The sequence below is a fragment of the Helicoverpa zea genome, chromosome 10 (genome assembly GCF_022581195.2).
Source record: "Helicoverpa zea isolate HzStark_Cry1AcR chromosome 10, ilHelZeax1.1, whole genome shotgun sequence".
Taxonomy (NCBI): domain Eukaryota; kingdom Metazoa; phylum Arthropoda; class Insecta; order Lepidoptera; family Noctuidae; genus Helicoverpa; species Helicoverpa zea.
The window spans coordinates 11,312,237-11,328,453 of NC_061461.1; the positions used below are offsets into that span (position 1 = coordinate 11,312,237).

Below are 16,217 nucleotides of genomic sequence, written 5' to 3' on the forward strand. Positions count from 1 at the left end.
TTGGGGTCTCTAACATATCTTCTTTTTCACCAACAGGTATCATAGTATCCGGCTGTCCAGGCACAGGGAAGACGGCACTCATTCTTCAACTAGTGGAATACTCGTGCTTCGGTAGAAAGAGGAACTTCGAGTACGAAGAGCTACGGGAACAATCAGACATCAGGGAGATGTTACCCGAAGAGCTGACTATTGGCATCTTCACCCATCTGGCTTCGCATGTCGTCGCTTATCATTTTTGCCAGGTAAGATATTGATGACTTTCATTGATAATATACGACACAAATTGTTACACAGGGTAATTGATTCGAGACTTTGGTCGAGAATAAATAAAGGGGTATTTTGTATATTAATACGCCATCGTTGAAATACCTACCTAATGACACTTATATTAGCCAGTTCCATCAACGGTATTGTTGACAAAGTATTTTCTTTCAGGCCGATAACAACAGTACGTGCCTCGTGGGTGAATTCGTGCACTCGTTAGCAGCTCAACTCTGCCAAGCTCCCAGACTACAAGCCTACAGAGAATACCTCCTCAGTGAACCACATCTCCTTGCTTGCCTGTCGCTCAAAGAATGCATCGCTGATCCAGATTTAGCTTTCATGAGAGGCATCATTGAACCTCTTATAATCTTGAGGAGAAATGGAAGTATAGATTCTTCGAACAGCATCATTCTTGTAGACGGGCTTTGTGAAGCGGAGTATCACAGACCGGATCATGGATACACCATTGCATCGTTCTTAGCCAGGCATGTTCCAGAAATGCCTTCATGGTTGAAGGTCGTAGCCACCGTAAGAACACAATTTCTAGAACTGTCGAAGCAGTTGCCGTACACAAGGCTTAGTCTGGATGAGTCAGACAACGTTCACAAAGATCTCTTGGAGTATTTTAACACTAGACTGCAAGCTGCTCCTATTATAGAAACGAACATCAAGTGTTCAACAGGAAAGTCTGAAGGAGTACACAACTCGGTGATGAAGTTCGCTCAATATGTACTCCACCTAAGCCAAGGCTCATTTTTGTTCCTAAAATTAATCCTAGATCTACTTGAGAGAAGTCATATCGTGGTCAAATCGACGAACTACAAAGTCGTGCCCATTTCGCTGGCACAAATATTCTTGTTGCAATTCAACCTACGATTCCCTACTGTACAATCGTTTGAGAAAGTCACACACATATTAAGTGTCTGCCTAGCAGCCCTTTATCCATTGACTCTGGTTGAAATCTATTATTCAGTAAATTCGTTACTTGTCAACCAGTTCTTACCTTGGGATGAGTTCTGCCACAGATTTGAGTCCCTCACCGACTTTCTTGTAAAGAGGATCGACAACACCTACATGTTCTTCCACCCTTCGTTCAGGGAATGGTTGATAAGAAGAGATGACAATGAAAGCCCTAAATTCCTCTGTGATTTAAGAGCAGGACATTGCGGTATTGCATTCAGACTATCCAGGGTGCAGGCGCCTTTGGATTCAGAGAAATCGATGGAATTAGGACATCACATTTTGAAAGCTCACATGTACAGAAACATGGGGCCAGCACAATTGGGACTATGCCCGAGAGATTTGCAAGCAACGTTGGTCGCTACAAGTTCGGCCAATGTTGGTGATGCGATTGCCAATTTGAGGAATATTTACACGCCGAATGTCAAAGTATCTCGACTCATGCTGTTAGCTGGGGGATCTCCGAACCAAATTACTGAGTGCTTGGGCAATGCACCTTTGCTTTGCATGTATGCGTATCAAGGTATACTGGCGATGGTTGGACTATTGATTGAGTTTGGGGCTGATATGGAAATGACAAACTCTCAAGGATGTACTGCCTTATCTTTGGCGTGCCAGAGAGGACACACTGATGTGGCGAGAAGACTTATAGCTGCAGGTATAGTATACTTGTTATTATTGACACCGTTCCTCGATATTTCGGTTATTGAAAACTTTAAATTATTGTATAATCTTCATTTTCGTCCTTGCAGGTGCATCGCTAAGTCACACAGATACTGCAGAACAGACACCTCTAGTACATGCAGCTAAAAATGGCCACAGAGACACTGTAATATACCTACTAGGGTGTCAAACTGGCAACGATAGAAACTCTTTAGACATCGATGATGGTAGCATTGAACAGCTGGTCCCAGGATCAAGACATGCCTTGATAGCTGCCGCACAGAACGGACATCTAGATATTGTTGAATATCTTTTGGATACTGCTGAATTAATTGTAAGTAGTTAACAAAAACATAAGATAAGCGTAATAATATTTGAGACGGCAAAGTAACTTTCATTGATTTTGATCTTGGAAGAACACAATTGAACTTAATCCTTCATATCCTTCTTCATTCTTCTGCTAGCAATAGCTGGAATACAATAGCCATGATCCTTCCTATATTGTTTTTAATTATTTTATTTCTCCTTGCAGCCGGATGGTATATGCCCAGTAACAGGCGAGACTGCACTAACAGCAGCTTGCTCATCTGGCAACGCTGCCATCGCTGACGCTCTCCTCATTCGAGGAGCTACTCCATACTCCTTGAATGCTCGTCAACTGTCCCCGTTAGCACTAGCAGCCAAGAATGGAAGATCAGCTCTTGTGTTAAGGCTGTTAGATTCTGGAGCAGATGTGATGGGATCTGGGGGAAAGATTCCACTGATATTGGCAGCGGCTGAGGGTCATGCTGATGTCGTTGATATGTTATTAAATCAGGGTGAGATTTGAATCAATTATTCGTTACTTTTGTCCCCTAGGTTTATTAGAGATATTATTTTAACATATATTTTACATTTTTAATTATAAAATATAAAAATAAAAAACAGATATTTATTATTACAGGTATTCGTTACCTATGTGTAAGCAATATAACTCCATATTCTTCAACATCTATACATATAATAAATCTGTAGAAAAGTAATTTTTGTACATTGAAGAAATTGACAAAAAAAATAGCCAGCATGTTAAAGGATAACTAACAGAACCCATTTCCATCATTTTTGTCATTTTTGTCTGTTTGTCTGTTTGTCTGTTTGTCTGTTTATCTGTTTATCTGTTTGTTCGTTCGGGATTCACGTAAAATCTACGAATTCAATGCAGAAAATGCTTATATACAAACATTCTACGTAACTTGGGGTATTACTTAGTTTTTGTTTCATCGAAATCGATTCACTCTATCAAAAGATATGATTAATTTTGTGAATTCAAGATGTAAAATATTACGACACGCAATCTGTTTGTCAAAACTGTACATTTGAATGTTGTACTTATATTAGTTGATCGACCTATTATTAAAGATTAACCTTTACACAGAAAATCACACCTTCATAAGTAACTTCGGAAGAAAAAAAAAATATGAAAATTTTGTTTAGCCAAGGTTAAAGTAGCTCCATCTGTGGTAATCTGTGTTAAATAAAATACATAAAATTTGTCAAAGGAGAGAGGTGGTAAATGACAATAAATTACCATACATTCTTTATAGAGGATTATTATTTCAACAGATGGAGTTGTGTATTTTCCGTAATTCACCATATTTTAACACGTAGTGTAATTTTTCGATAGACATTTCAATAGTGTTTGTCAGTTTGCCGTGCCACATCAAAATCCAATTATAATTATTACCTTGATGAAAGGAAAATTAATAGTTCTCAGCCAAATTTAAAACGGTGCCATCTAAATTATTTTTTGAACATTATGTCAAAAATGATGACTTTAGTATAACAATTAATTATCATTTAAAGTTACAGATGGAGTTCATATCAGGATGTTTTCATAAACATAGTTTAGCTTATCTTCCACTAATGTGGTGGCCTTAAAACAAATTACTTTGAGTGAGTAGTATTAAGTAGACCTTAATTATTTTTTCTGATGCAAAATATGTAAACTTAATCCTAGAAGAAAGGAGGATCTGTATCTCGCAAGCGCTGCTAAGCGTGAGGTAGGTATGTAATGTAGGATTCTGTAGCTTTAAGAACAAGCCCAGATACAAAGTGCAGATAAGAAATGGGAGCTTTCTCGATTTAATACCATACACACGTAAAATGCTTTATGAGTCTGAAAACGTACAAATTGCGCGTCGCATACCAGAGACATGCTTACTTTCAACTTCTGATCGCAAATACACTGGTCACGATTACGAACAGTCTCAGTAAGACCCGAGCCAAGTCTAAAAAAACACCTTTTATATAAAACTACGTTTGATGTCATTCAATCACAAAGACAAAATTGTTTTCTGTTGCAAATCCTATCCACCTGTATCCTATCCTAATCCAGCATGCATTGCAGGTGTGCATTACACAAAAACCAATGGTATCCTATTCGAGAAGTCAAAAGAGTCGACCTGCCAACGTCAGCTTCTGCGCTAAGCAAGTGTTCTTAATAGTACCATCAGAATTACATTCATCGTTGAATGAGGTGAATAAATTTTCAGAAACCACAATAACAGTAGGAGCCAAAGCGTATTATCGCTTCATAGAGCTCTGATTGGCCCCACGTGACCAAGTTAGGTCTGATTTGTTCGTTCATCAGATCTTTGAAAGTGTTTCGGTGGATACTTACTGTCGTCCTGTGTGACACAAAATATGGTATATAAACGTCCTCCGCAAGAGCGAAATTTTCCCGGTGTGCGGTAGTGACGCACAGTATACAACACTTATGTTTCTTTCGATTTGCTGGCTCCACCAAGAAATGACAAATTGCAAGCGTACATTTTGAAAATCTTGGCAAAGCTGCAGGTTTCAAGTACGAACACATGAAGTGGACTCTCACTCACTCATTAGGCGTGCGCGATCCTCGGGCGTGTGAGTAGCGCGGGCGCCGCGCGTGCGTCGCGTTTTGCTGCCCTGCGGCATTTACCTACAGCGCGCTCGCGGCGCGGACGCGCCGCTCTCCTTGACGTTTAACTGCTAAGGCGTTTAGCGGGCGGCGGGGATAGCGGGCGAAGGGGTAAGAACGCAACTCAAGCGCCGCGTGCTCGCCACGAGCGCGTCGCTTGCACTCTTCACACATGCCGCAGGGCAGCAAAACGCGACGTTCATGCAGCGTGCTCGCGACGCCCGCGCTACTCACACGCAGGAGGATCGCGCACGCCTAATGTGGGGTCAGCCTTACCATAGTGAGTAAGTGCACAGAAAATCCCCGTCATACAAGTGTTTCTCCCCAGTAGTGTAACTATCCTACCCTATGCGCCTGCTGATGATGATGACTCATTTTATCATCCATCCAGCTATTCCCCAACTATGTTGGTATTGCCTTCCAGTCACCGAATCTGTTTGAGTACCAATATTTTGCTTGGAGCGACTACCTATCTACCTATCTTCAATCCAGTCTCACTACACAAGACGATATCCATGGTGAAACTGACAGACTTTCTGGCTTCTGATTAGTCGCAGCAGCTGCAGAAAATTTACAAATGACAGCTTTGTCAGACTCAAAGCATATAGACATAGATTATAACTGTTTCCTGTGAAAATTACTTACGCACCATATGTAATAATTTTCCAAATTGGCTGACTAGATCCAGAGATATTCACAACGTCACAAACTTTACTTCTTTTGTTTAGATAAATGGTCACATCCACAACACAACCTTGATCAATGAATCTATGCGACTGCTAAGTGCTAATCCTAATTATACTGTCACGTGAAAGAATGCACCTACGGGATAAGTAGTATTTTGACTATTCTATATTGCCTACGCAGACGAAGTTGCGGGCAACAGCTAGTACAATATAAATTATGTGCTTTGATAGTTTTGCCAAGCAATATGTGCCTCAAATATGTGGTTTCTATAAAATCTTTTATTATTTGTATTAGGTGCTGACCCCGATGCTGTTGATGGTGATGGAATATCAGCTCTGGGATGGGCCTGTTTAAGGTCAAGACTACCAACCATGGTTATGCTGCTTGATAAAGGAGCTACTATAGGTAAGATAGCATATTTAAATTATTATATTTTAGCTTTTACTGTTATCTGCACATAAATCAAATTAGTCTTAATACTTTTTTCAAAATTCCTCTTTAAAAGGACCTTGACTCCCACCTATTTTTTTATTATTAGACTTTTCAAAATTGATATTCTAAAAATTCTCTTTTTTCTCAGATCAGCCTGATGGCAACGGTAGAACGCCATTGGGTCTTGCGTGCGGTGGCCCATCAGATCTCGTCGATATATTGCTGGAGAGAGGAGCCTCTTTAGAGAGGGTCGACCATAGTGGTCTGAGGCCATTAGATAGAGCTATCGGTCAGCGAAACGTTCCCGTAAGTATTTAATACCAGATATTAAAAAAAAAAACAATTATTTTCACTACTTTACCTACCTTATCTTGAATATATTTAAGTAACGTATTTAATTTTTTTCACAGGTCGTTAATTGTTTTCTGAGGAAAGGCGCTAAGCTCGGTCCAACAACGTGGGTTATGGCTTCAGGCAAACCAGAATTCATGTAAGTTACTAAATTAAATTAGGAATGCTACAAAAACACATTAAAATTATTTTGATAGCCAATACAATAATTAAGATAGGCTTATGTAAAGCAGCCGCAAATACGATGAATTCTGAATAACATACAAATACACAAACTTTCAACTTTTATGTAGATTCATTAGAAACTAATAACAATAATCTTTCCCAGGCTAATACTGCTGAACAAACTACTAGAAGACGGGAACCTACTATACCGCAAGAACCGACCATCAGAGGCAGCCCACCGCTACCAATACGCGCTGAAGAAGATCAACCCATTGATCAGTGACGAGGGGTTAACTACCCCTATCACTCAGCCAGTGCCTCAGGAACACGTGTCAGCGTTTGTGCAGCTGAAGACTAATCTGCTGCTCAACTTGTCGAGGTGCAAGAGGAAATTGAACGTGAGTGTCTTATTTTCAATGAAGATAAGAGAGAGGTTATTGCTCGACACAATATAAAGACCACTTAGGACTTAGAACGTTAGAAACTGTCAAACCCCATGACGATATTGATTAAGTTTTATAAAGAAACCCATGCAACGGCATGTCCATAAATGGTAACTTTTGTTTTGTTTGGCTGGTCGGAACCAAACAGTTGAATTAATTGTTCTTTTAAAGCAATATTGTACAAGACATCAGTGCTGATCTTGAGACATCTGATAAAATATTTTGCCTTTTTTTCAGTAGCTCTGGCTAAACCTATTTTTTTTTCAATCGTTACAGGAACCATCAGAAGCATTAGACCTCGCAGCCCGGGCTTCAGTCTTGCGTCCGAATGCCTTCGAATGTGCCTACGCCATGGCTCGAGCTATTCTAGCCCTTAACAAGCCTTCAGAAGCTCTTCCCCATGCCAGAAGGGCCCTACTCCTTGCCCCCAGCACTGATCTCTCAGCGATGCGAACGCTAAAGGCGCTCCAACAAGAAATTTTAACAAGGATCAATACTGGGTCCCATAGTCTAAACGGTGATACTCGGTCGATGAGGAATTTTGACACCATCAGCTTAAATATGCCTTGATTTACAAACGTTTGTACAAAACATGTTTTTTTTTTTTAAATTAGGACACATCACAAACCCATCGATTAATATTCATAAAATTGTTTCAGTTCTCAGTATCGTTAATAACTCATGTCTCGTTAAAGGAGTGTTTCTCTTCAGGATTGCCTTTAATTTTATATTTATCTCAATGTTGATATATTTCACTTAATAATTCTTCAATTGAATTATTATGATTGTAAATATTATCCTAGGGAATCGAACGAACGAACATTACACATTATTTTATATGTATAAAGTTGGAGTTTTACACTTTAAACGTTGTTATAGCACTTTTTAGTTCTTTTTATGTATTTTACAATATATCTTTATGTAATACTTAATTACATTTAATTTAAATGGTTTATTTGTTGCAGTTTTTAATACAATTGTTAATCGTGTTTTAGCAATATAGATGACGCTTTATTATCGAGCGAATTAAATATATTATTATTTCTATGAGAATTGTAATAAATATAGATTTTTCATTTCATACTTTTTTATATACGTAAATATTGTATGGTCGTCTTAAGTTACAGACAAATAAAATAAAATATTATCCATAATGGTTTAGCAAGCTTAGTTTTTAGTGTAAGAAGATAATTTCAAGAAAATTAATTCTTTTATTTTGTTGAATATTTTCTGCGCCTGTATGTGAAACAATATTTCTATTTGTAGATAAATAATGAATTAATGATAAATAAACGTTTTATTTACGATGTGATGTAACGACATGTAAATATGTAATTCTTCCTATTAAGAAATAAGTATTTGACAATGTACAGTGTCTTACAAAATACATTAGAGTTGTAGCCTCGAATATCGTGTTTATAATGAAATATTAATCGCTTGCCATTTTTATTGAAATGCTTTAATTTTGTTTTTTTAAATAATTGGTGCCTCGAAACTATAACATATTTTTTTTTTCTCTTTTTTTGTTAATTTTTATTCAACATTTGAGTTAAACTCAATGCCCAACTTCTTGCTTATTTATAATTTATTAAAAATACTAGAGTGAGTTCAAAGTATGTGAAATAATTAGGAATGATGAATTATGTAATGGATTTTTGTTTGTTTGTTTGTGTTGGATGTATCTATATAAAAAGAGTGATGTATGGTATAGTGTACTAGTTTTTAAGTAATTTTATTTATTTTTGAATTCTTAAATGCATAGCCGAAACTCATAACGGTCAATTAAAATAAAATTATAAATTATTCGTCATTTATAATATTTTGAAATTCGAAAAATAGCTTTCAAAAAATTTTAAAAAAATTATAAAATAAAAAACACTGGTCAATTTCTTTAAAATTATTTATTAAGACTGACGATTTCGGTGAAAATTATAAATGAAACAATTACTTATAGCTATGATAGTGTAATAAGAAATATTTTAAGTACAATAGTTACTCAGACAGTACATATATTATGATTGTATTAAATATTTTTTTCATATTGCTTCAAACTTGTTTTTTATTGAACCCAATCTTGACTCCCACTGTGTCATATCATCAATTGGTTACCTTTAATGACTTATATCAAACTGATTTTAGCCGTTATGTTCACGTCTGTACTTTTACTTCAACTAAATACATAAAGCTTGCGTAAGCGCAACAAAAAATAATCTTAGTTCAATTAAACTTATGTAGGCATGTTCTAAGACTTACCTGCATTTTCCTTTCTTTCTTTTTCCCTTCAATTTCTACTTATGGGGCAACATTCCTATCGGAAGTTTCTTCTCAATTTTTGGCGGTAAAGCAGTAGCTATAGGTTCGGGACTAGTCTCATACACTTGAGGCATGGTCACTGAGAAATCAGGACTTGGAGTGCTGGTACTTAAATGGGCCTTAGCAATCTGCTCATGAAGCCAAAACGGACTACCTCGAAAAACCCCATCTCTCACTGGGAACTGACTCAAAGGACTCTGGTACACTATTTGGGAAGTAACGGGTCGTGGGTACAAAACCTGAGCCACAGGCTTGTACACAGGTACTTGGGACACATTGGGACGTTGTACCGACGTACCTTGGCGAACATACTGAGGCACGAACATTGGTACATGTCCATAATTAGGACGTAAATACACAGGTTGAAGGATCAAAGGTCTTTTGACTGTTGTCTCAGGTTTGACACTAATAACTTTGACTGGGGGAGCTTCTTTGGAATTTAGTAGACCGTATTCGAAGACTGGGGTCTTTAAGGTCTTTTCGTGTTTCTTCCTTATGACTAAGTTGGGTTTTGCGGTTGGTTGAGGCGGCATGAAGACGTGATGGTAATGTTTCATGATTTCGTCCATTTTCTCCTGTGTTACGTTTTGCTTGTCGACTGGGGCTGTGTTTTTCATGTCTGAGAACAATTTGGTGCATTGTGGCGTGTCTTTCCTCTTTGAGATAGGACAAGTCTGGAAAAAGTGAGTAATTTAATTAAAATCGACAATAATATGATTAGGTATAGCGTTATACATTAAATCAATTAGAAATCGAAATAAAATGAATTGATACATTGAAAGGCTCACTTGCTTTATCATTAGCTTATTTAGACGATAAAACGAAATTATTAAAATACCACACACACTTACTAATAAATCTTCTATTTAAAATCTCTCAGAAAAATCCTTACAGCAGATGAACGTTCTGACTACATGTAAATATTAATGTAATAATAATTATGCTCACCATAAGCATAGCATCCACCACATTCAACAGCTTCCTCTCAGAGTTACAATGTCCTTGATACATCGGGGTATTAATAAACGCACTCATATAGATTTCCTGCAGTGCCGCCCATTCTGTCTGCTGAGTAAACTGACGGATCCTGTCCTTCATCTTGAAGTAATCCATGAAATTGTACTTGTTCAGTATGCCCATTTTGTTCATCATGCAGGTGGTTGGGGCTTTAGATTCTGTGCACTGAAATAAATCATTTTATGATACAATTTAAACCAGAAAAATATGATCAGAATCTTATATCTATTAGACATAGTTAGGTATACTCAAGCAAATTACTGATTATATTTTCAACTGTTGGAATACAGATTATTCTTCTATGATCGAATTACTGGTTATATTTTAGACACCAATTGCACATCTGTTTGATACGACAAACACTAGTTCAGATCAGAAGTATTAGTACCCTCCCAGTATATAGTAGGCTTCACATTCACAAACGCTAAATCGCCGTATGCAGGCACAGCGGACAATATTGTATGGGTCACTATAGAAAACACCATTAATCCAACGCCATGAGCCTCTTATTCCAAGTGCGCTAAGTAATTAGTTCATCAACTTACTGTGAATTTAGAGGCAGACCATCCTTGCTTCCTAATTTTAGGTGGAGCAGGCACGTGCTCTACTCTGTACAGAGACTGCAGTCCACATTCCGAGAGGTGGTCGTGGTGAATCAACTCAGGTAGCAGACAAATCTCACGACGGTTTTTCTGTAAACAATGTTTATCAACTTGTAGATACTTTAAGGATTAAGAAGAAAGAGCTTTGAGGAAACCATCACATGCGATATTCTCCAGGATTTAAGGCTATTAAAATAGGTCTTACTTGTGATAATAATAAACTTACAGGTCTATATTTAGAGGAGCTAATCTGGCACCCGGTATCATGACTGCCATGTCTGAAAGAAAAATTAAAGTTTATGTTAAAATACTACGAAAAGCTGGTAATGGAATTTCAAAAACACTCAAATTCTTACGTAGAAAAAAATCAATGAACAATATGGTCTTACTTGCAAACATTTGACTTCCTCTTATACGGGCAGTTCTGTAAAGAAAATACGTTTTAATCGAGTTTCCAAAAAGGAGGAGGTTCTCAATTTAATGTCTCTTTAAATACATGAACTCTTCTCAAAAATACACAAACTCCATGATACTTACCTCAGTCAGTACATCAAAAGTGCAAGCAAGAACATTGTTGATCTCACACTCAGCTCCATAGTTCCTATCAACTGGTTTGACCAGACATTTGGTGAGCACCCTAGCCTGAGCCTTCGTCCACGCTGGATGGGCGTTAGTGAAGTTATGTAGCATCTTCATGTAGGCATCAATGTCAAATTCACCTGATTCCCCAATGATGCCTTGTCTTTGGAAGACGCAGGTTTCTTTTTCGCACTGGAAGATAGAAAGTATTGTGGTAATTTGAGAGAACTTTGACAATAGTTCTATTATAAGGTGAAGAATTCGTGGCCATGTAACAGCCGCACTGGTCGATTGATCATAAGTTTAAGCAACACTTGACGAGGTCAAACCGTGGGTCTCTGTTATTACGAGTGCCTTCGTGTTTCGGACGGAACCTTAAATTGTTTAATTGAGGGCCCTCATTTGGAACTGGAAACCGACCTATCATAATTAGGAATAGGCTAGTCAAATAATATAAAAATAGGTACTGGTTGGTAAAATTCACAGTTCTAGTATGCCATTTTGATTTTAACATCATGACTTTATAACAAGTTTTATTGTCATGTTTTTGTTGCCAAATACTCACCGAATGAGGAACAAGCATCAGATCTTTTACAGCATCAGTTTTCTCAGTAGTAGTACTAGTAGGAGCTTCTGTGACAGGAGACGAACTGGAGATGACCAGCCTATCCTGACCTGCCCAATTGAGGTGGAAGTCACATTCAGCTTGCGAAGAGGGATCAATGAACTTGTTCATTTCGCAGCAGTCCAGAGGACTAGTAAGTTCCAGCGAAAAGAGTTCCTGAAAAAAATAATATACCTTGAGTACCGTGGACGATATAAGATTCAAATATTGTTAATGATTTAAATTACCAAACTCCTTCTTCAGCCTAACAATGTTTCTTGTAGGATCAGATCTGATCCCCATAGATACCCAGGATATATTAAAGTGCTATATATGTGTATATATATTTTAAAATGTAGAGGTATAATATAGCTATAGGTCATAATCCAAAGGGATATTTTGCAACTGTTGACGAATTATTTGCTTACTTACATCGTGAATAGGTTTGTGGGTCCAACTTGCGATTGTTGCCTTACGTTCGTAAATTGATTCAGTTGTTGGAGCAGATAACGTCGGCGCAGGAGTGCTTGTAGATGCCTATAAAGATACAGAAACACCTTGTCAATAAAATTAGGGACAAAGATGAATAGTAATGCAAATATTAAAAGAATAATGCAAGGCTAGCCGTCTCGTTAGTTTTCTAATAAGTTTTTATTTTATGTCGGGTTTTCGGTGGTTTAAGGTGATAAGTCAATAATAAACTGTAACATATTTATCACTACAAAGAAAAATATGTTTTTCTAATTTTGGATAATAATATCTTACCAATTCGAAACGTGAGTTTCAGAACAGGGTAGTCCGGAAACAATTTGTAAGCAAAGAAAAAAGTTTCGTAAACGCAAACTTTACCTGAAAGTGGACCACTTGCACACCTTGGGACGAAGGGCCGTGATCAACGTAGTTCATGAAAGAGGTAAAGCCACACTCCTCCAGCACTGTCGTGTTGAATATCACGGGTAGATCGCAGCATTTTGAGTCGAAGTACTGGTGAAAAATATAGCAGTAGGTTAGTGTTATGCTAGCTATAAATAGAAGTGCGAAGTTAAAAGCCTTTGGCAAGCATAAAACGTGGAATTTGGGATGAAAAGGTACAAGTAACATGGTGCAGCTAGGTAGATTTGAAGTGTTAAGCTTTAATAGTCAAACAATTAAAAGTAACGTCTCAACTCACGTTTTTCAAAAACCAAGATGGCCGATGCTCTTTTGGCAAATTCTTTTCCAAATCATCGTAGCGGCTGAAAGTGATATAATTTTTAGTGAAATAGAATACTAGTTTACTTTTTTTTAATATTTTGGTTGCTATATCGATGAATCAACGTACCTTTGTGAAAACATATATTTTAAGCCAGCTAGAGATGAAACAGGGGAGCAAGCATCTTCCTTTCTTAAACTGCTTTCTGGACAAGACTGTTAAAAAAATGTCGTTAATCGATCCAAACCGACATACTCAATGCATTGACAAAGCGAGTTCATGGGCAAGTACTAAAAATAAACAGTTTAAATCTTATCTACAACGTAGATTTCTAGCCATTTCTTGAGCCAAACACAATTTCAACGAGTCTCGTTTACTTAATTCTGTGAAAGGTTCTCACCTTCTGCTTCTACGCTTATCCATTGCTGCTTCTACGCTTGTATTTTTGCAGTCTTTTTTAAAATACTTAGCTACATTTACCTTATTAAATAACAAAAATCAAAAAGTTCTCTTACATCAATCATCTGATCAACCACACAATGCATAAGCGCCTGTCCTGGGCACGTGTTAGTGAACCTTCTAGTCCTGTTTCCATAGCAGTTATCCAAAACTTTGTCCACCACATCCTGCCAGGGTCCTTCTGGTAACACTCTTCGCAATGCTGCCACGCTTTCTTCTTTAAGGGGCAGGGAATCCGGGAAACCCAGTTTGGTGTTGATGCAGGTCCATTGGTGACACTGTGAATAGTATTTTGATACTATGATCATAACTGTCACTACCTCAAGCTTTATTTTAATTTACCGCATAAATTGTTTTGTATGAACTACCTACTTTTTGATGTAGTTAGTGTCCCCCTTAAAATTAATTCTGGAGAAACGAAATTACTGTAGTGTTATATACCAAGGTATTTACCTATGCATAGTACCTACATCAATAATTTACCTACATGTTGTTAATGTCCTCGATATCAATTTTGGAGGCACAAAATCCTCTCCGTGTTATATACTAGGTATTAGGTATATATAGTACATAAATAACTTACCAATCGTGAGTTCTTTAGATACGACCTTCCAAAGCCAGATTGTCCTGAAATCTGTAAATATAGAAAGGCTTGTGTTTAAACACCACCCAAAAAAGTACCTATTTTACTACCAAAAAAATTCTAAACGGTTACCAAAATGGATAAATGGTCACCAAATAACGTTTCCTAAAATATTATTAAATAAAACCATTTTTTCGTATTATTGACTACTAAAAAAATATATGGACGCCTTTAAAATACACTTTAGACCAAATATTATATACTGTCACTACTTAGATGTTACCAATTATGTATTACCATGACTTCTAATTTAGTCATTTTTGTTAGACTAAAAAAGCTAACGATCGCTAGAATATTTCCCAAATACCAATTAATATACTGGGGTTCCCAAACATACGTCGCTTATTTATTGTTATATGAATTTGGGTGTAACTCAGTACGTTTAAAATGTAAGCACGCAACATGGCTTCTGTCACGGCTCCGGCGCTGCGGGGCTCCGGCGGTCCCATGCGAGCTTATCGTCGCAGATGGTTTTCACGTTCACCACCGCCGCCTCGCCCCTCCGCGCCTACGCGGTTTTGAATTGCATTCTAGGGGTAGGGCAGACAAGATTACGTGGAGTCGGTTTTGCAGCGATTCGTTTTCGTCACAAACTTTGATTTTTGGTATTAATAATAATCTTTGAGTTGGATAGAATTTGGTGACCATTAATCCATTTTGGGAACCAAAAATAATATTTGTGCGAGATTTGCGATTTTTCTGATGTTATTTTATTTTTTTTGGATCATAATATTATATACTTTAGTGCCCTTTTAATAAAGTCAATTTATTTTTTTTTGGAGTTCTTTATTTTATTTGGTGCCTCAGCTTAGAGTCTTAAAAATATTTTTGGTGACCGCCTAAATTATACCCATATAGAAACACCTGTGACCATGATTTAGGAGAACTACACCGAGTGATAAGTAGGGAGGTAGCTGCGGGTAACTATAGAGAACTCCCTATTGAAAAACTTTAATAAGTAGGTACCTGCAGATAATTCTGCATTATCATTGCTAATAACAACAGCCTCATTACTAAACTATGATAAGGAACAATAACATATTTTGACTGATTGTGATAACACTTCTGTTTCCTCATAGGAACTTTATATAGATTGCCATATCTTTGAACAAATGGGCTGTTTAGGTCCTACTGTGGTGTATAACAACCAATTATGATGGTTTTATAGTAGGAACGTAAAATATATAAGCTCAAAACGAGTTGCAGGTATGTAGCAATAAGACATAGCAGAATGCAAGGTCTCCGATAGCGATTTTGAGAGTACAGCGAAGTTCAGCGGAGTGGAAATGGAAGATGAAGAAAGCTGACCGACCAGAATTTGGAATACAGGATAAGCAGGAGGTACTTATGTCATCTCTTTTCTTTCTCATTTAGAATATGGCAGTGAGGAATGAATAATTTCAGGGTACTCCTGGGTTCTCGTGTTCCAGTTCTTATTTATAGGTACATACCGCTGGCAAAACCACAAATAACCACAGTAACCACAATAACTTCATGTTTAACTGAAGAAGGTTCAAGAATAACTGAGCTGTGGCCAACAATAAGATATATTGGTCTCATAATCTGGGGTCGTGACTTATGATATCGTTTATTTTGCGTTGTTCAAATGGGGACAGGGCAACCCACGTGTGGCGCCATATTTAAAAAATATTAGGTAATCTTAGCTTTAATCATAGAACCCTTTTTTGGGTTGAGAATCATCAGACCTCTTTCGCAGCCGAAGGAAATGTCCTTAGACTCTTCCTGGTGAAAAACCGGATGGTACGTTAAACCTGTCATTGAACATCCTAGCCAGTCGTTACGGGTAGTCAGAAACCAGTAAGTCTGACACCAGTCTAACCAAGGGGTATCGGGTTGCCCGGGTAACTGGGTTGAGTGGATCAGATAGGGCAGTCGCTCCTTGCAAAG

General features: G+C 37.5%; 2 protein-coding genes across 4 annotated transcripts in view; one reads left to right on the forward strand and one right to left on the reverse strand.

The window, feature by feature from the left end:
- LOC124633608 (protein TANC2) overlaps window positions 1–8,951 on the forward strand; it is a 173,699-nt gene extending 164,748 nt beyond the window's left edge. For all 3 annotated transcript variants that reach the window (XM_047168879.1, XM_047168880.1, XM_047168881.1), the window contains 9 exons: window positions 37–242; window positions 436–1,882; window positions 1,977–2,221; window positions 2,420–2,705; window positions 5,804–5,914; window positions 6,090–6,247; window positions 6,352–6,431; window positions 6,621–6,855; window positions 7,177–8,951. In XM_047168879.1, the coding sequence (XP_047024835.1) occupies window positions 37–242; window positions 436–1,882; window positions 1,977–2,221; window positions 2,420–2,705; window positions 5,804–5,914; window positions 6,090–6,247; window positions 6,352–6,431; window positions 6,621–6,855; window positions 7,177–7,470 (3,062 nt within the window). In that variant the 3' untranslated portion in view covers window positions 7,471–8,951. The remainder of the gene's footprint in view (window positions 1–36; window positions 243–435; window positions 1,883–1,976; window positions 2,222–2,419; window positions 2,706–5,803; window positions 5,915–6,089; window positions 6,248–6,351; window positions 6,432–6,620; window positions 6,856–7,176) is intronic.
- LOC124633609 lies at window positions 8,759–15,831 on the reverse strand. The gene is made up of 14 exons (XM_047168882.1): window positions 15,761–15,831; window positions 14,250–14,300; window positions 13,723–13,944; window positions 13,337–13,422; window positions 13,187–13,250; window positions 12,865–12,999; window positions 12,448–12,552; window positions 11,977–12,192; window positions 11,370–11,603; window positions 11,222–11,256; window positions 11,059–11,110; window positions 10,776–10,922; window positions 10,162–10,395; window positions 8,759–9,887 (listed from the first exon to the last, which is right to left on the reverse strand). The coding sequence occupies exons 1-14, from the start codon at window positions 15,803–15,805 to the stop codon at window positions 9,189–9,191; spliced, it is 2,325 nt and encodes a 774-aa protein (XP_047024838.1). The 5' UTR covers window positions 15,806–15,831; the 3' UTR covers window positions 8,759–9,188.
- Window positions 15,832–16,217: the final 386 nt, after the last annotated feature.

Coding starts and splice junctions, on each gene's coding strand:
- LOC124633609 (XM_047168882.1), bottom strand. CDS start 15,805: ATGAAGTTATTGTGGTTACTGTGGTTATTTGTGGTTTTGCCAGCG. Junction 14,301..15,760: donor TATTTGTGGTTTTGCCAGCG/GTATGTACCTAT, acceptor CTATATTTACAG/ATTTCAGGACAATCTGGCTT. Junction 10,923..11,058: donor GCTCCTCTAAATATAGACCT/GTAAGTTTATTA, acceptor CATTGTTTACAG/AAAAACCGTCGTGAGATTTG.